General features: G+C 50.3%; 1 protein-coding gene across 1 annotated transcript in view; it reads left to right on the top strand.

Moving 5' to 3' along the window:
• CCND2 (cyclin D2) overlaps positions 1 to 15,848 on the top strand; it is a 28,117-nt gene extending 12,269 nt beyond the window's left edge. The window contains exons 4-5 of the mRNA XM_061205874.1: positions 1,618 to 1,766; positions 10,472 to 15,848. Of these exons, the coding sequence (XP_061061857.1) occupies positions 1,618 to 1,766; positions 10,472 to 10,621 (299 nt within the window). The 3' untranslated portion in view covers positions 10,622 to 15,848. The remainder of the gene's footprint in view (positions 1 to 1,617; positions 1,767 to 10,471) is intronic.
• The last annotated feature ends 1,394 nt before the right edge of the window (positions 15,849 to 17,242 follow it).

The raw sequence follows: 17,242 nt of genomic DNA, 5'->3' as shown, positions 1-17,242 counted from the left end.
ATATGTACATCCCTCGAGAGGTGGAGATGGTGCGTGGGCTAAGAAAAGAAGGCCATGGAGAAAGACAGACAGACGGCCAGGCCTGCTGTGTTCATGGGATTCGGCCAGGAGGGGAAGGGTTTGTGCCTGGCTGAGCAACCCAGCGCAGTTTCTGAGGACGCCACTGACCTGATGTGGACAATGGGGTCACTGATAAAAGTGCGTCCTTGGACTATGTTGATAGAATAGCAAGAGGGGGAGATAGTAGGTTGAACTGTTTCTGTAGGTTAAACCCAGTGCTTATGCTGGGATTGGAAGCGTGACCCACGTCTTCCCTCTACAGCAATCCCCCTCTCTCCAACTTTCCACTTCTACATGCAGTGAATTCACTGGGATGATGGCAAAGCTAGAGAGAGCCCTTTGTGGAAGATGCTCTCGACTCCGGGGCTGCAGTTAGGATCAGGGACAAAACTCTCACCTCTTTCACCTATCAGCACAGGGCAGGGTGAGGGCAGTGGAGACTCAGAAAGCTCGGTTTCTCATCCACAACGTTAAGGTACGGATTGTACACAGCTTCCGTGGTTGAGGGCTGGATTACGCAGGCTGTGACGAGTCAGGTCCTGGCCGTGTCGGCAGGTGGGAGCTCTTAGCAGCCGGAGCAGGGGTAAGGGGTGTGTATCCTCACCTCCCTTCCATGGACAGCAGTGGCCGATTTGGTTGCCAGACCTTCTGGGGCACCGCCCCCCCAGAAGAAACTGGTGTTTGGGCTCCCAGGCTGGTACGTAAAAGCATCCTCTGTAGTTGCTCTTGGATAAATGGAAAATGAGGGGGTTCGAGCCCATCAAATGTATCATCGTTTTTCCACTTGTCTCTAGCAAACCACTCTTTTTTTTCCCCAGCAAGAAAATGGGATCTTCAGGCCTCAAAGCCATAAAATCTAAACCAAGTCGTTCCTCTGATTAGGACGGCTAATATTGGGAGCTCGATTGACTTCCCGTCCTGTCTCCTAACATTCTGAGGGCCCTTGACGCTGGGTAGAAGTGGGGAATTGTGTGAAACTTGCCCCCCTAGCACCCGCCCCCCCCCCCCCCACCATGGCTGCTTCTCCCACTTTCCTTGCATGGCCCGTGGGATCTTAGTTCCCCAACCGGGGATTGAACCCGGGCCCCCTGCAGTGGAAGCACGGAGTCTTAACCACTGGACCACCGGGGAAGTCCCATCCTTTTCTTTTTTTTTCAATCAAATCATCTCTTTTGTTCTGAGCCATCTTAGTCCTTGATGCCTGTCCAGAGAGTATGGCAGAGTCACGTCAGGGCTGTCGTTCTTCCTAAGATTTACCTGCTCGTACTTCCACCTCCTTCGAACATCTGGAGCCCTTGGCTCGTGTCGCTTGTGTAGCACGTGGGTTACCTTATCTGTACTGGTCTCAGACCTCCCTCCTCTGCTCAGTCTCCTCCTTTTAAATCTGGAACCGCCGCAGTCATGGGCAAATGAAGGGCGTCTCGTGAAGGAAAGACTTAGGAGAGGATGCGTCCGTGGGGACCAGGGGCCACTTGTGCCATCCTCCTGCCGAGCGTCTTCAGGCTGGGGAGCGCCTGCCTCCGCCCCGTCCTGACCTTCCGCCTCTCGTCCTCGCAGACTTCAAGTTCGCCATGTACCCGCCGTCAATGATCGCAACTGGAAGTGTGGGAGCCGCCATCTGTGGGCTCCAGCAAGACGAGGACGTGAGCTCGCTCACGGGCGACGCCCTGGTGGACCTTCTGGCCAAGATCACCAACACCGACGTGGTAGGTGGCCCCCATCCATCCTCTTGGCTAAGACCAGGCCTCTCTTTCCTCAGCTCGGGGAGGGAGACAGTAGGTTCGATGAGCAGGTGGCAGAGGTTGTTTGTTGCTGTTGGTTTCTGTTTTCTGAGATCAGCACCCGCGGTCATAAGAAAATTCAGCAGGTGAGGCCTCACGTGCCATCAAATAGAGAAAAGAACTTCGCAAGCAGAGACAAGGGGGGAGGGCGGGCTGCTGACCAGTTTCCTGTGTGGCCCGGGCTTCCCCATGGGTCTGATTTGTTGCCTGTTGCTTGTTTCCATTTATGTACAATCCGCAGCCTGCCTCTCCTCCAGCGTGGAGCTTTGTCGCCTGCTCACGCGCGCTGAGGCTGGCAGGCAGAGCCGGAGCGAGCCCCCCCTGCACCTCAGGGCTTGGGAGACGGAGGGGCCCCCCACCTCCACAGACCTCTCCACCCCGCCTGCTTCTCACTTCCCTTTAGTTCAACGTGATGACGGATTAAAAAGCACTTTAAAAAGAGTTAAGTGCCGTACAAATGCAAGGAACTATTATTAGCTATAGATTTTTCCATTCTGGGTGCCCTCTGGACAGTGCAGAGGCTGTAACTCTGGTTGCCAGCATTTGAAGCTCCTTAGAAGAAGAGAGGTTTGGGGGACAGCCCAGGGTCCAGGGAGGCTCTGATTCAGCTAGCTGGAAATTGCGGTCCTTAGAAGGTTGATTCTGCGAGGTCAGAGAGGGGGAGAAGCCGGGGTCACCGGCCTGGGACCAGAACCTGGAGGCTCTGACGCCCAGCCTGGGAACCCTGCATTCCTCCCTCGCTGCAGCTCCTGGGATCTTTTTGTTTGAAAAAGGCCTTTGGTTTAAAGCCACTTGAGAGAGGGGTGTCAGCTCTGAGGCCCTCTCAAGTCACCATGGAGAGGCTCAAGAATGCAGGGGAACTTTGTGATGACCCCCTCTGGATGGTCAGGGGGATTCTGAATGCCCTGCTGTGGGCATATATTGACTTATAAGGGATAATGTGGTTTACAGGCCTGGGGCCGGTGCCTCCACCAGGGATGCTGGGCAAAAGGGTAAATGTCAGCACGCCTAAGGCTGCAGTTGGCTGGCCTCCCCCCGACCCCCCCCAGATTTTGCCTTGGCCTTCATTACCATCTCAAGGAGATGGCACAGGGGAGGGGTTCTCCTTTGAAACAGTTCTTAGAGATGCTTTTCAAATGCTGGCTCCAAACAGGCTTCTGAAGCATGGTTTCCAAAATATAGATCGAAAAGACCCTCCACTGCAGCTTCCTGGGAAGAATGCTCTTCGAATCCTCTAGAGGCAAATCTTGGACGGAACTTAGCATTTATAGAAATGATATGCTTCCTTCCTTTTCTGAATATCTCCTATTAAGGCTGCCTTGCCAAAAGGACTCCCAACCGGCTGAAGACCAGCCCCTCCTCGACCCCCGGGGACAAAAATGTCAGTGACAAGTGTTTGACCCCACCCCCACCCCCCCGCCAGCATTATAACCTCCTTCGGATATTTCTAGATGTGCCCTGATGGGCTGATTGTCCCACGGGGTCTCCAGCTTTCTCCCTCATCTCTGTGTCACCCCTTACTGGCTTCAGATGGACAGAGGTCGCTCCTGGGGTGCCAGTGGAGCTCGTGGGCTGTGCCTTGCTTATCAAGTCCGCAAACCAGTCTTCTTGTTTCATAGGGGAGACACTGCTTGCCCCTTTCAGATACTATGTAGCCAGGCCATCCTAGTCCACTGTCAGACTGGGTCAACTAGATATAAAAGTGGCTTAGAGGTTCCTTCTAAAAATCGCAGCTGTTGAATGGAGATGCACACATGTGCCTCGTTCTCACTAGTGGGCCCCGGGTTAAACATTTTAATGTGAAAAACCAAGCATGCGTGTACCACTTTTTCAGAGAACGGTTGGAGAGCTCAGGAAGTCCCCAGCTTACCTCGGGTCCCCAGAGCCTCACTCCCACTCTCCCTGGGGACGTCCTCGGTGCCTCAGCTATTGTGCGTGCCGGACTTCGGGCGCTAAGTCCTCCCACCCATCAGCCTGTGTTCTCTGGAGAGCTCTTGGTGCAGGCTGTCACCTTGTGAGCAAGGCCCATGAACAAGCAAGGCACAGGCAGCGTGGAAGAAGTTGGGGGGTGGGCGGCACACGGAAAATAAAAGACGAGGCTCCTGTCATCCAGGAACGTAGCGATTGTGTGGAGGATCCCCAGTAAAGCACGTAAAACCCCAGCAAATGAAGATCAAATGAATGGATGCTAAGCAGGTGTTAGGAACTAGACATGCAGTAGGCAATCAGCCCTCGGGAAGGAGCTCTCCGGGCCTAACGTAAAATGCAGAGTAGAAGCCATCCCTTGGTGGTTGAAAATGTCCTTGGGATGGAGAAAGAAACTGTGGTATGTGCATGCCATAGGACATTATTCAACCTTAAAAAGAAATGAAATTCCGATACGTGCTACACTATGAATGAGCCTTGGACGTGTTAAGTGAAATAAGCCAGACACAGACAAATATTGTGTGATTCCACTTATATGAGGTCCCGAGGCCCCTAGACGTAGTCAAATCCATAGAGACAGAAAGTGGAATAGAGGTTCCCAGGGCCCAGGGGGTGGGGGAGTGATTGTGTAATGGGGATGGAGTTTCCGTCTGGGAAGAAAAGTCCTGGAGAGGGTGGTGGTCTCACGGCACAGTGAATGTACTCAAAGCTAACACTGTACACTTAAAACTGATGAAGACGCTCAGTGCTGGGTGGTGTATATATTGCTACCACAAAAAGTTGTAGATACCCACGTAGACATATAATGTCCTTGGGCCACACTGAAGTTGAGCCCTCCCACAGGGAAGCCCAGTGCCCAGACCACCTTCTGCCCTATGGGCCCTGGTGCACGGGCAGATAAGAATCGGGAAGTGCCGGCCTTTGACCCCAGAGTCCTACAGTTGTGTGCTAGCCCCGTGCACCTTGCACCTTGCACCTAGAGACCTGGGCCAGCCGACGGTGTCCTTTTTCCGTGGATTGTCAGAGATACGACTGTAGGAAGAGGATCCCCTCTTTCTCCCCTGAAACAGCCAGAGCCATCTCTCTGGCTCTCTGGCCAGCGGCAGAGAGCTTTGATAGGAGGGACCCACGCGGCCCTGAGAAAGCTGCTCTCTGTTGCTTGCTCTGGTTGCCAAAATAAACCGGAACGCTTCATTCCAAAGAGAAAGCTGAGTGAGAAGCCTGACAGTTTTACAGGGAATAAAAGTCTCAGAGGGTGGTGTATTTTAAGTACTCTTTCCTTCTACTCCTAAGTGTTGCTAAAAACAGACACCAGCCAGAGAGGCCATTCTGGCTTTGGGGGAACGTCTACCGGGGCTTCCGTTGCCAAGGGTCCGCTTGCGAAGGGGGGGACCGACTGGGCCGCTTCCCTGGCAGAATCGGGGTTCCTCTTCCGTCCCCTCGGCATCCTGCTGGAGCTTGGTGCCAGCCTTTATCTCCCTGTTCACTTGTATATAGACTCTTTTGAACGAGACCCAACTTTGACTCAGCCTTTTCTCCAGATCCCCTGGCAGAGTCATTGGGGAATGATGTGGGGAGGGCGGGGGAGGAAGGAAGGGGGGGACAAAGGCTGGGCAGGTGGGTTTCAAGTGTGTTTCTAGTGCTTTGGTCTCCCCAGGTCTTTTGGAAAAGCTAGATGGGTCTTAACATTAACAATACGTCAGGGTCCCCTGAGTTTTACCTGACTTTATCTTAGAGCAAGTCACTTTGTTTTCACGTGACACCATTTTCCTGAGTCACTAATGAACAAGTAGAATTGGGGCTCACGGGCCCATGAAGATGGGAAGTTATTGGAAGATATTTAACAGAACAGGTATAGATGTGAGTCATCCTGTCATTATATGTATCCTTTTCTACCTAGATTACACCAAAACTCTCTGTTGCCTTCTTTTTTTAAGTCTTTATTGAATTTGCTACAATATTGCTTCTGTTTTATGTTTTGGTTTTTGGGCCAGGAGGCCTGTGGGATCTTACCTCCCTGACCAGGGATCGAACCCACATCCCCTGCATTGGAAGGCTAAGTCTTAACCACTGGACTGCCAGGGAAGTCCCTTGAATTCTTAACTATTGCCCAAGAAGATTCCAGGACATCCCTCCCCTAGGGTCATCCTGGCCGTATTAGGATGCTGTTTGTCAATGAGCAATCCGCAGCGCCAGGGAAGACTCGATTGTGACTGCATGTCAGAATCCTAGGGTCCCCACCCTTGCCTTGGTCCCCGGAGCCCTCACAGCACACCTTCTCCTGAAGACCCCTGTGTCCCCGAGACTGTCCTTTGTGCCCTGAACAGGGCCTGTGGTCAGAAGCCTCCAGAAGAGTCGCTGCAAGGGAAGCCGGGGGTGGGACGGCAGAGGAAACAGAAATGGAGGCGGATGCTTCCCGCTCCTGCTTGAGCTTGATTTTTGCCGCGGGCCTCATTTGGTATTCAAGGAAATAAGCGCACCAGGCTGTGAAGAAAGGAAGAATGAGACAGTTTCCTAAGTTGTCGGTGCCCGAGTTGGCCGCGGGTCCGGGGCTCATTCAGCCCTTTGTGCCCCTGTTGAGTGCAGTGCGTGTGTGGTGACAACGCCGTGATGCAGTGACACTGGACGCTGATGGTAGCAGTTCCGCAGCCCATTCACAGGGCCGAGGAGGGTGCGGGGCGCGGGGCTGGAGCCAGCACGCGGAGGAAGTGGGGCCGGGGAAGGAGCCGGGCATCACAAACGCCGCTGTCAGGGCTCCGGGCCGGGGGGGCCGTGGGGCCGGGGGCGGGCGGGGGAGGGGCCCTAGCCTCATCGGGCTGGAGGCCTGCCCGAGCCCCAGCGCTGTGGAGTGCCACCTGTCCAGGCTGACAGACGAGCATTATGGCTCTCCTTCTAATCAGCTTAATTTGGGGCATCTCGACACAATGGCTGGTGCTTTTGGAGGCTTCCGAGAAGCAGAGGGCCCGGAGCCGCGGCACTTGCCGTGCACGGAGCATCTTTTCATCGGAGGCGCTGTCGGGGGTTTTCCAGGCCACTTGGGCTGTGTCTCCCTTTCTCGGAGATTCTCTGCTCTGTCTTTCCTTAGAGCCCGGAAGAGGCAGAGAGGTGCACAGGGAAGAGAGTTCTGGAATTGGAGTCTCGCCCTTTGAAGGCCAGGGTTCGTTTTTAACTAGGTGTGATTGGGGGAGGAGCCAGCTTCGGGTCGGTTCCCTAGCTGTGAAGTGGGCGCAGCTGGCTGTTCGATCTCCAAAAGCCCCCCAGAGCCCCCAGTTCTCAGATCCTGTAAGGATCTGTGTGTGTCGCCTTAGAACTCCGCCCCTGGACACATGGCCGTCACTCTTCTCCAGCTTCGCTTTGGGTTCCCTTCAGGCTCTGCAACTTGCCCCCTTCTGTTTCCTTCTCTGGGCTTGGCCTCCTCCTTCCTCCAGATCACCCCTCCCACCCCGGTCCCCCCGGCGCTCTCCTGCCCACTCGGGAGATTGGGAGCCCCTCCGGCAAGACCGGGGCTGCAGGTAGGGGCACCAGCCCACCGTCCCTCGGACCTCACTTTCCACCAGCTCACGGGAAATTCGCACGCTCTTGGGACGCCTAAGAAGGGCCCCTGCAATCCTAAAGGAAGGTTTAAAATGCAGGGAGTGAGCTCTGTTTCCAGGAAGAGGGATGCCGATTTCCTTCCTGCCACTGTCAGAGTAGAACGTGCAACATCCTTTATGCAAGACGAGCTCTTGCCCTTAAGTAGGTTTTCATCTAGCCGAGAGCGAGAGGTCCCCGCAGTTGAAACTGAGATTAGGACAGCCAAGTCGTGAAGCAGTGGAACCAGAGGAGGGTTAGACGGAGACCCCAGAGCGCTTTCCAGGAATGAGGGACACCATTGACCCACCCAGAGCTTTAGCTTCCTGCTCTGTCACAGCTGAGCCTGTGGGCTTCAGGGTCCCTCATTTCTGGGGGAACTGCTATAGTCATCCCTTTTCCCTTGGAGTAAGAGGTATCAAAGAGGAAGAGCTGGCCATAGTCAGGAATGATTTCGATTGAAATTAAAATGGGACTGGAAAGATCAAGAAAGGAGAGTTTGTGTTTTATGTGAAATCTTTCTTCATTTTATTCGGGAAAGCTGTTTCTGGCTGGAAGTTACATAAATATGACATTCGACGCCTGTGTTCTCTTGAAGTCCCGTAGAAGTCACTGCCCAGTGTGCCAGCCCTCCCTATAGGCCTTTCTCAGAACTGTTCCTTTAGGGTCTAAGGCTGCTGGGAGGGAAGTCTAAATACCGGGAACAGTAGGAACATGGGTGACCCAAAGGGAGACTGTCCGTGGCCCCAAATCAAGTTCTTTAGCTCTCCAGAGCCCGGTCTCCCTGTTTGGAGGACCGTCCATCTCAGCTGCTGGTGTGGCTAAGGCAGTGATGATCACGGCATCCTGAGTTTGTCGTATTATTGGGGTGGCAGATGTGCTGACCCAGAAATAGAGCCTTGGAGGAAGGAAAGTCGGACAGGATTGGCCAGGAGCTTCCTCAGGGACAAGCCAGAGGAGTTTTGACCATCGCCAGTTTTTAACGTTGTTAACCTTGTTCTTTAAGATTAATTGTTTGAGATCATAAGGCTTTCGGGTCCTCACGTACCTTCCACTGAAATGCAGGTGCCCTTAGAAGCATCCTGCCTTTAGCCTTCACCACCGAGCACCTTTGTGAGTGGTGAGTGACCAGAAGCACGGCCACTGCAGGACGGGCCTTGGAGGAGGAGTGCTGGGCGGGCAGAGCAGGCAGCGGGCGAGGCCCATCAGCTTCTAATCACCAGTTAAGGGGTCAGGCAGGTTAGAGGACATGACCAGGCGAGGCCACAGGCCAGTCTGAGAAATGTTGGCGGGTCCTCAGTGGCCAGTCCCTGGCTCTTTCTCAGGGTGGGCTGAGAGCTCTGGGCCGGGGTACGTCTGCCCTGCTGGATGCTCCATCCACTGTGCCTGCTGCACTGCCCGCCTCACCTGTCCTGAGCAAATGCTCGTTCGTACCTCGTTTCAAAGAAAGCTCAGGAATTCTTTCACAGTCCAGGATGGACTTCTTTCTATTCATAATAAATGATTGTCGTGTGTCGAACTTAGCACTTTGTCCAAATGATCTCAGTTGATCCTCCGTCTGTGAGCGTTTCCTGAGCCTTATTTTACAAGTGGGAAAACTGAGGTCAGAGAAGGAAAATAACCTAGAGGCTGCCTGCAAGTCTGGTGGGGCGACAGCAAATACCCCTGCCTTCTTGTCACTCTTAATTCATTCCAGGTGAAATTTCATCTCTGCCCTTAACACTCGGTCTGCCATTGCCCCCAATCTTGATTTTCATAAAAAGCTGAAATGGATGAGAGATCAGAAAGGAAAATGTGGGCGTATGGAAACGGTGTTCCTGAGAACCCCAACTTTATCTTTCGATCTTTGGAAAATAGAGATAACGCTTTGGTGCTCGGCAAACAGTAACCTCTGGGCAGCTGCACGGTGAAACAAGCACAAGGGAAACATACATTAAACTGTGGCAAGACCCAGGCAGAGTGGATTTAACATATGTTCCACGTGTCTATGCTGCTTATGAGAGCACAGGAAAGCAGGCTTGCCAAGGAAAGATGTTGGGAAATAGCTCCTAAGAGCAATTTCTTCAGCTCACCTCCCACTTGCTAGTACCAACCACCATCCCTCCCTAGTGACACCCACGAATTGCCGCTGTGTCCCATGCCACCCAGCTAACAGAAGCGTCTGCCCGAGATCAACACATTCTGAATCTTCCCTACCAAATATAGACTAATATCAAAGCAATGCAGCAATTTTTTTTTTGCCTATTCCCAACTTAGACGGCTCAAGTGTCCAGAATTTTGTAAACATTTCTGTGTTGTATTTTTATGAGAGTTAAGGGAACGGTAAATAAGCGAAAAACAGATGGTTTTTAAGAGGTTCCGCAGTTGCTGTGAGGGTCAGTGTGGTTCAGTCCATTCTCTTATCTATCCCTTGGGTAGTCTAGTGCTGTCACACTGTCTGTACGGCTGGCCTTCCCCTTTTTCCTCTCACCTCCCAGCGTTCCCCAGGCGGGAAGCATCTCGCTGGCCCTTGGATTACCAGGCGCCGCGTGGCCACAAATGGCTCCTCATCTCGGCCAGTGCTGCCCAGGTCCTGTGCATACAACTCACCTGGGCTTCTGCTAAAATGTAGATTCTGATTTGACTGGTCTGGAGAGGGATGAGGTTCTGCATTTCTATTTTCTTTTTTTAATTAATTAATTAGGCTGCATCGGGTCTCAGTCGTGGCACTCGGGATCTTTCATTGCGGCACGCAGGCTTGTCTCTAGTTTTGGCGCGCGGGCTCAGTATTTGCGGCACCGTGGGCTTAGCTGCCCCGCGGCCCATGGGATCTTAGTTCCCCGACCAGGGCTCAGACCCGCGTCCCCTGCATTGGAAGGTGGATGCTTAACCACTGGACCACCAGGGAAGTCCCAGGTTCTGCATTTCTAACAAGCTCCCAGGTGGTGCTGACGCTGCCGGTCTGTGGACCCCACTTGGAGTGGTGAAGTTCCCCGGCACCGGAAGGATGCATCTCCCGTACGTTTCAACTTTCTTTCTACTGGAAAAGGAGCGCGGACTTAGGCGGGGCTTGAATCGTGTGTGTTTTCTTCGTCAGTTGCTCTGTGTACTGTTGCCCTTGCTAACAGCTCTGGTCTGGACCGTTCTTCTTCTAGGATTGCCTCAAAGCCTGCCAGGAGCAGATTGAGGTGGTGCTTCTGAACAGCCTACAGCAGTACCGTCAGGACCAGGGCGACGGATCCAAGTCGGAGGACGAGCTGGACCAAGCCAGCACCCCTACAGACGTGCGGGATATTGACCTGTGAGAGGATGTCGGGCAGGCCGAATGGGAGAGAAGCGTCCAATCTGCTCTCTCCTTCTCTCTGGTTGTGTTTTGTTCTCTTATGTTTTAGGATGAAACTTAAAAAAAAAAAAACTGCCCCCACCTAGATCATATTGAAAGATCTTTTAGAAGTGAGAGATAAAGGTCCTATAAAAACGGAATCATTAAAAGCATTTGGTGCCTATTTGAAGTACAACAGAAGGGAATCCCGTATATATGCGAACAGTTATTGTTTGATGATATTAAAAGTCATAGTAAAATGCTTACAGGAAAACCTGCAGAGTAGCTAGCAAAAATGTATGCCTGCACTATGGGAACAAATTAGAGACTTTTTTTTTCATGTTATGAGCTAGCACATATATACCCCTGGTAGGATAATTTCGAGGAATTGCGGATGCCATTTATGGCAGGATTAGATTGCAAAGCAATGAACTCGAGAAGGAATTAGAAATAAGGAGGGACAGGACGGGGAGGGAGTTACAAAATAATCTCAGTGCGATCGAACCATTTTGGATGGAGAAGCGCCCTTGCTCCCGACCACCTGTTTGTTACTAAGTCAGGAGCGTTGCTGGGTCTCTAGTGACAACTCTTGCTGTCTACAGTAGCTGCTACCTAAAAGAGATGATGTTTTGCCCGTTGGACACAGGTGATTGGATCCTGGGGTTTCACGTTTTTCGACATCTTGCTTCTTCTTCCAAACATGGTTCGTTGCAGACACCACCCAGTTTTTATCTAAAAGGGGCAATCTAGCTACGGGCCATCCCCAAAACTCCTATGAAATGGAGGCAGACGGAGCCCGAGGGTGGGATCTGGAATGGAAACTTTTCTCCTGATGTGTTCAAGAGAGTAATGTGACCTTGGCATCCCTCATTAGGAAACAAACGAATTCTTTGGTGCTGATTGGCATGTCTGGTCCACAGGTGAGCGTTTTGGTATAAACCATTCCATTCGAAAAGCACTTTGAAAAATTGTTCCCGAGGGATAGATGGGATGGTTTATGCAAATCATGCAGAGTAGTTGCCTCCCTTCTCCTCCTGTGCCCCCTCCCCTCCTGCCCCCAGTTGGGTTGCTGTCCTGTATCTGACACTCTCTGGCATCCCCACCGGAACTCAAGACACACCCTCTTCCGCTGAAATCCCCATCACAACATTCCTAAAAACAAAACTCTGTTACCATTTTGATGGCACAGAAGGATCTTAATTCCCACCTCTATACTCCTCCTTTGGACATGGAAAAAAACGTTATTGCTGGTGCAAAGACAGACAGCGGGTCATCAGTGTGGCATTTTGTTCCCGTTTCCGTTTTTTTGTTGATTTCATTGCGAGGTTGCATTCAGCGTACTTGAATTTTTTTTCCTCTCCACGTCTTAGAGGCATTCAGTTAGCAGAGAGGTTGAAGCACCAACTTTTTTTTTTTTTGCACAATTATAATTGACAGGTAATGAAGCTATTAAAATATTTGCCTTTTTAAGTAAAAATAAGAAAAAGATCAGAACAGGGCTACTTTGAAGAATTGTTTTATACACAGATTCTGCCTTGTTTCGTAGTATAAGGGTTTAAGATGGAGAAAAATCTAAGGGTCTCTTATTTTTCATTTTATTATGTTCAGTTTTTTATTATTTTTTTTTTTTGCGCTGCTAAGAAGCTAAGATCATTCATTGTTATCCACATTAACAGTACCTAGCTGTAATGTTTCACCGAGTGTGCTGCTATTTTATAAACAATTTTATAATATATTATTTTACCGCTTAAATTTCCAAGTCCTGAAGTAGATGGTTGAGATAGGAGTTCTTCGTACTGGAAAAGCCCTTCCATACATAGTTTGTTTTCTTCTGGTAGCGTATTCATGGATTTTTTTTTGTTTGTTTTCCTCTCTGGTCACATCCTTCAAAGACAGAGTATTCTTTACCTCAGGTTTACTGGACAAAATCAATAGCTACAAAAGAAAATGGTTCACATTTTTGTTCTCATAATACCTCACAACCGTACAGTTTCTGCTTGGGAGCCCATTAGTCAGGAAAGGCAGATGGGGGGAGGAGGCTGCAGCCCCTCCCAGGTGGAAGGTGGAGGTTTTGGTCCCAGGGTCTCACGCCCAGGGACCTCTTCCGTGGTGAAGGTCATCAGGCTTCCATTCTGACTCTGGTATCCTCATCATGATGGAAAAAATGCAATTGAACCAAGGGATTTCCCCTCCCCCGCAAGGCTGACACTCAGCACAGAGGTTGATGCAGTGGACTAGGTACCACTTGGGTACCAGCGATCAGGACACAGACTAGAGAATTCCAGCAGGCTATTTGGAGAGTCTCATCTTGCAGGCCTTTCTAAAGCAGGGCTCTCCTCTGCTTTGGGTCCTTTCTCATCTGGCACGTTTCCCCTCTCTCTGGCCCCTTCCCGGATACGGGCAGCCCCCGTTCAGGATGATCTCGGAGGGTTTCCTAGGTCTGAACCTGCAGCAGGTAGGGTTGCCATGGCAACTGTTCCCACCTGTCTGGCCTGCGGCAGGTCCTCGCTAAGTGGCACTAAATGGTTTTCAGGTTTTAGATCGTGCGTTGAATTGGCATGGTTGGAAAAATGGGTCCGATGAGTTTTGGATTGGTGGTCGAAGGGAGGTAGGGAGGCTGCTTCTCTGCAGGGATGCAGTCCCAGCTGAGTCAGTCTCCCGTGAAGTATGTTAGAAGGGTTCAGGACTTGGTGAGTTACATGACCCTGACATTCTAGGGATTCCTGGTGGGCCAGTGGGTGCTGTATTCTGAGGTTTTGGAGAGGAAGGCCGAGCAGCCTGTGCTTTATCGGGAGCACAGTTTGCACAGGCCACTCTTCTGGGCCCTGAGGGGTTCCACGGGATGGAGGGATGCAAGGGCCCTAGAGTTCTTGGGAGTCTTGGAACCTAAAGAGAAAGCCAGGTACACATCCCTTGAACAGTGACCAGCCACTAAGCTCAGAGGGAAGCAGCACATGAGAGAACCTGACAAATAAGGAAGGAAACAGGCCAACAGACTTCGCCAGAGCCCTTCACTTTCCACTGTCCCTGGAGCCCCCAGGGGGCCACTGGGGCCTTCTGGCTTTTTCTTCTTCCCAGCCCTGGAGCCCCCAGGGGGCCACTGGGGCCTTCTGGCTTTTTCTTCTTCCCATCCTCAGGGCCTAGTGTGATGGGAGGTGTAGGGTTGCTGATGGGGAGGGTGCTAGGTAGTTTAGCTTTTCTGCCTGCTCTCTCCTTAACACAAAAGAAGGGACCCCGGCTTTGTTGAACTGGCTTGTACCCGCTCCTTGGATCTTGGTTTCCTCGGTAGGAGTTTTTGTCCCAGAGGAGTTCACTTCTCCCCGTGCATTTTTTTCTCTTTCCTCCCACTAAGAGGGTTCCAAACCTATTCTGGTCTTTTTCTACCTTGTTGTCTTTCTCTCTCTTCTTTACTTCCTCCTCTTTATGCTTTTTTCTTTTGGTTTTTTTTTGGTTGTTTGTTTGTTTATATGTTTTTCTCCATCAGTGGGAGCTAAGTTGTTCCCCTAACCTGCCAAATTTTGTTCCTTCCCCTATTTTGGCCAAATCCTACGGGGGAAAATCCTTGTATGCCAAAAATATATGCTAAGCATAATTCAGTTCCATGCGGGTTCATAACAGCCGAGAAGCATGCAGGCGGGGGCGGGGGACCGATGCCTCAGCAGAATGCTCCCCATAGGTTGAGAGAAGGGGCTTCTGTCCGGGGAGGCTGTCCTCTGGAACTGCCCCACCCCACTGAGCAGCCCACTGTGTCCCCCAGCCAGGTCCCTGTTGGTCTGCGTGCTGTAGCGGAGGCCCCGTCCGGCCTCCTTCAGCATCCGAGTCGGGCACGCGTGGCTCCGAGGGGGGACACCACCCCGGCTGCGGGCATCGGGGGCTTCCCTTCCGAAGGAGCCGCGGCCCGGCCCCAAGGCCATGTCCACGCTGCCCTGGGAGCCCTGGGACTGCCGGGTTAGGACGGTAGCAGGATTGGATGACTTTCTCAAAGAGGGCAGGGGCATTTTCCCTCCACGGGCCACAGGGGGCAGGGCTGGGAGAAGAAATAGACTCGCACCTTATCTCATGTAAATAATGATTTTCTAGCTGAAGAAGAGAATATTGGTAGAGTGGAAATGGGAAGTAAGAATGGGGGGGGGGACATCTGAGTAAGCCAGCTGGCTTCTAAGCCAAAAGGATTCCTCTTTGTTTATCTTTGAGACAGTCCGACCCTGAGAATAGCTTTAAAAGGGAAATTAGTGCTGAGACGGTAAAGTCCCCTTCAGCCAGCAGACGCTCTGTAGCTACGGAGCACAGCGGGCTCGGGGCAGTTCCTGTCACCCGTTTGTACAAAATAGGGCCGGGAGATTCAAGAGGACGTGTATGGCTTCCTCATCCCACTTGGCTTTTCATGATTCTGGATTCTAAATGACCCAGAACCGTCACTTCAGCCAGAACCACCGTTCTGTATCCGTGTGTCTCTGCTTTTAGACTTGGCTGTGCTGTCAGACCCGATTCTTGGCTTAGGTTTCCAGAAGCCATCGGCAAACATACACGTGCATGCTGGAGCTGCCACATTTATCCCTTTGCCTGCAGCCTACTTTGGGGAAAAAAGTGCCTTACTGACTGTAGCCATTACAGTAGCCAGTGTATTTTGACAGGTGCCTATCCTTTAAAAAAAAAAAGTTCTCGTGGTTTTTTTTTTTGTTTTTTTTTTTTAATTGGTTGTATTTCTTACTGCTGGCCAGCTCTGAAATCCCCGGCAGATCACCAGGCCATTGGATTTTTTCCATTATGTTCATTACCATGTACCTCAGATCTCTCTCTCTCTCTCTCTCTCTCAGTTACAGTTTCTCGTCTTGGACTTTCTTTTATTATTATTATAATTTTTTTTTTTTTTTTTGCTTTAAAATGAGTGTGATGCCATATCCAGTCAATTTTATTCTCTCACCATGTACTCTGTAAGAGGTGTGGGTGTTTATTTGGTCGGCATGCGAGCAAGTGCTAAAGTAGCATGATCAGTATACACGGAAGGTTTTTAGGAAGTATGGGAAAAAAATGTTGTATTGGCCATGATGGTGACATGGTATAGTCAAGCTGCCTTTTCAGAGGTCCTATCTGTTCAGTGTTAAGTGATTTTTAAAAATAATAACCTGTTTTTCTGACTAGCTTAAAGATGGATTTGAAAATGGTTTTGGATGCAATTAGGTTATGCTATTTGGACAATAAACTCACCTTGACCTAAATTCTCTGGCCCTGTTGACTTCTTTCTTGACCAACAATCCTCAGCATGGAACACAGCTTTCTTGCGTCAGGACTCTGTTGGCCGCAGTTGGTGCTGGGGTAAAATGCAAATCCTAACCTGGAGGGTCATCTATGTGTGTCATTGCAGTGCAACCAATTGATGACCTTTTTTTTTTTAACTTTTGGGTCACCCGTACAACCCTCTTATAAACCAGAAGCCTCAGGCCACCTTTAGAAGGTGGGTCAGTCACTGCTGTCATGACCAGACCTCAGATGCTAATCTTCTGATTATTGCCAGCTACTCACTCCTGGGTATGAGTATCTCCTGGCTTCCGAGGTGCCACCTCTAGATTCGGCGGGGAGGGGAGGGCGTGTCTCTGGAGAACCCAACCTCCGCAGCTTTCCCGGTTGTCTGCAGCTCTTCCCGGCTCCCACCTGATTCCTGATTCTCCCTCTCTGTATCCCTCCTGTGAGGACTGGACTACCACTGCCTTGGTGGAAGGGTGGTGAGATAGAGCCTGGGAAAGGGGTGGGAAAGTCCACACTTAAACAAATTGCCCATTGCTCCCCGACCTCAGCAACTCAGACCAGCCTCTTTCCCAAGAGTGATGGGTCATGCCCTTTTGATGTTACTATGAAAATTCATTTTCTCTGTAGTTCCCTGTCTCTTTCAAAGTCACTGAATGGATAAAGAAGATGTGGTACATATATGCAATGGAATATTACTCAGCCGTAAAAAAGAATGAAATAATGCCATTTACAGCAACATGGATGGACCTAGAGATTATCGTACTTATCGTAAATAAGTCACAGAAAAAGACAAATATCATATTATAACACTTAACATGTGGAATCTAAAGAAATGATACAAATGAATTTATCTACAAAACAGAAACAGAAACTCACAGACTTAGAAAACAAACTTATGGTTACCAAAGGGGAAAGGTGGTAGGGAGGGATAAATTAGGAGGTTGGGATTAACATATACACACTACTGTATATAAAACATAACAAGGGCCTACTGGACAGCACAGGGAACTCTACTCAATACTCTGTAATAACCTATATGGGAAAAGAATCTGAAAAAAGAATAGATACATGTATATGTATAACTGAATCACTTTGCTGTACACCTGAAACTAACACAACATTGTAAATCAACTGTACTCCAATATAAAATTTTTTTAAATGTGAAAATAATAGTAAAAAATAAAATAAGTGAATTTCTGTGAGAGTTAAACAATGAAATATTAAAGGAAATAGAGCTACAGAGACACAAAATAATAACTTAGTTCCTAAGGAAAAAAAAAAGTCACTGAAGGCTGTTTTCCAGTTTCATTCTGACCTGAGTTGCAAGTGGGAAGATAAATACTGGTCACGGTGGGAA

The sequence above is a fragment of the Eubalaena glacialis genome, chromosome 11, assembly GCF_028564815.1.
Source record: "Eubalaena glacialis isolate mEubGla1 chromosome 11, mEubGla1.1.hap2.+ XY, whole genome shotgun sequence".
In the NCBI taxonomy this organism is placed as follows: Eukaryota; Metazoa; Chordata; class Mammalia; order Artiodactyla; family Balaenidae; genus Eubalaena; species Eubalaena glacialis.
This window is presented reverse-complemented; position numbering and strand designations above follow the sequence as displayed.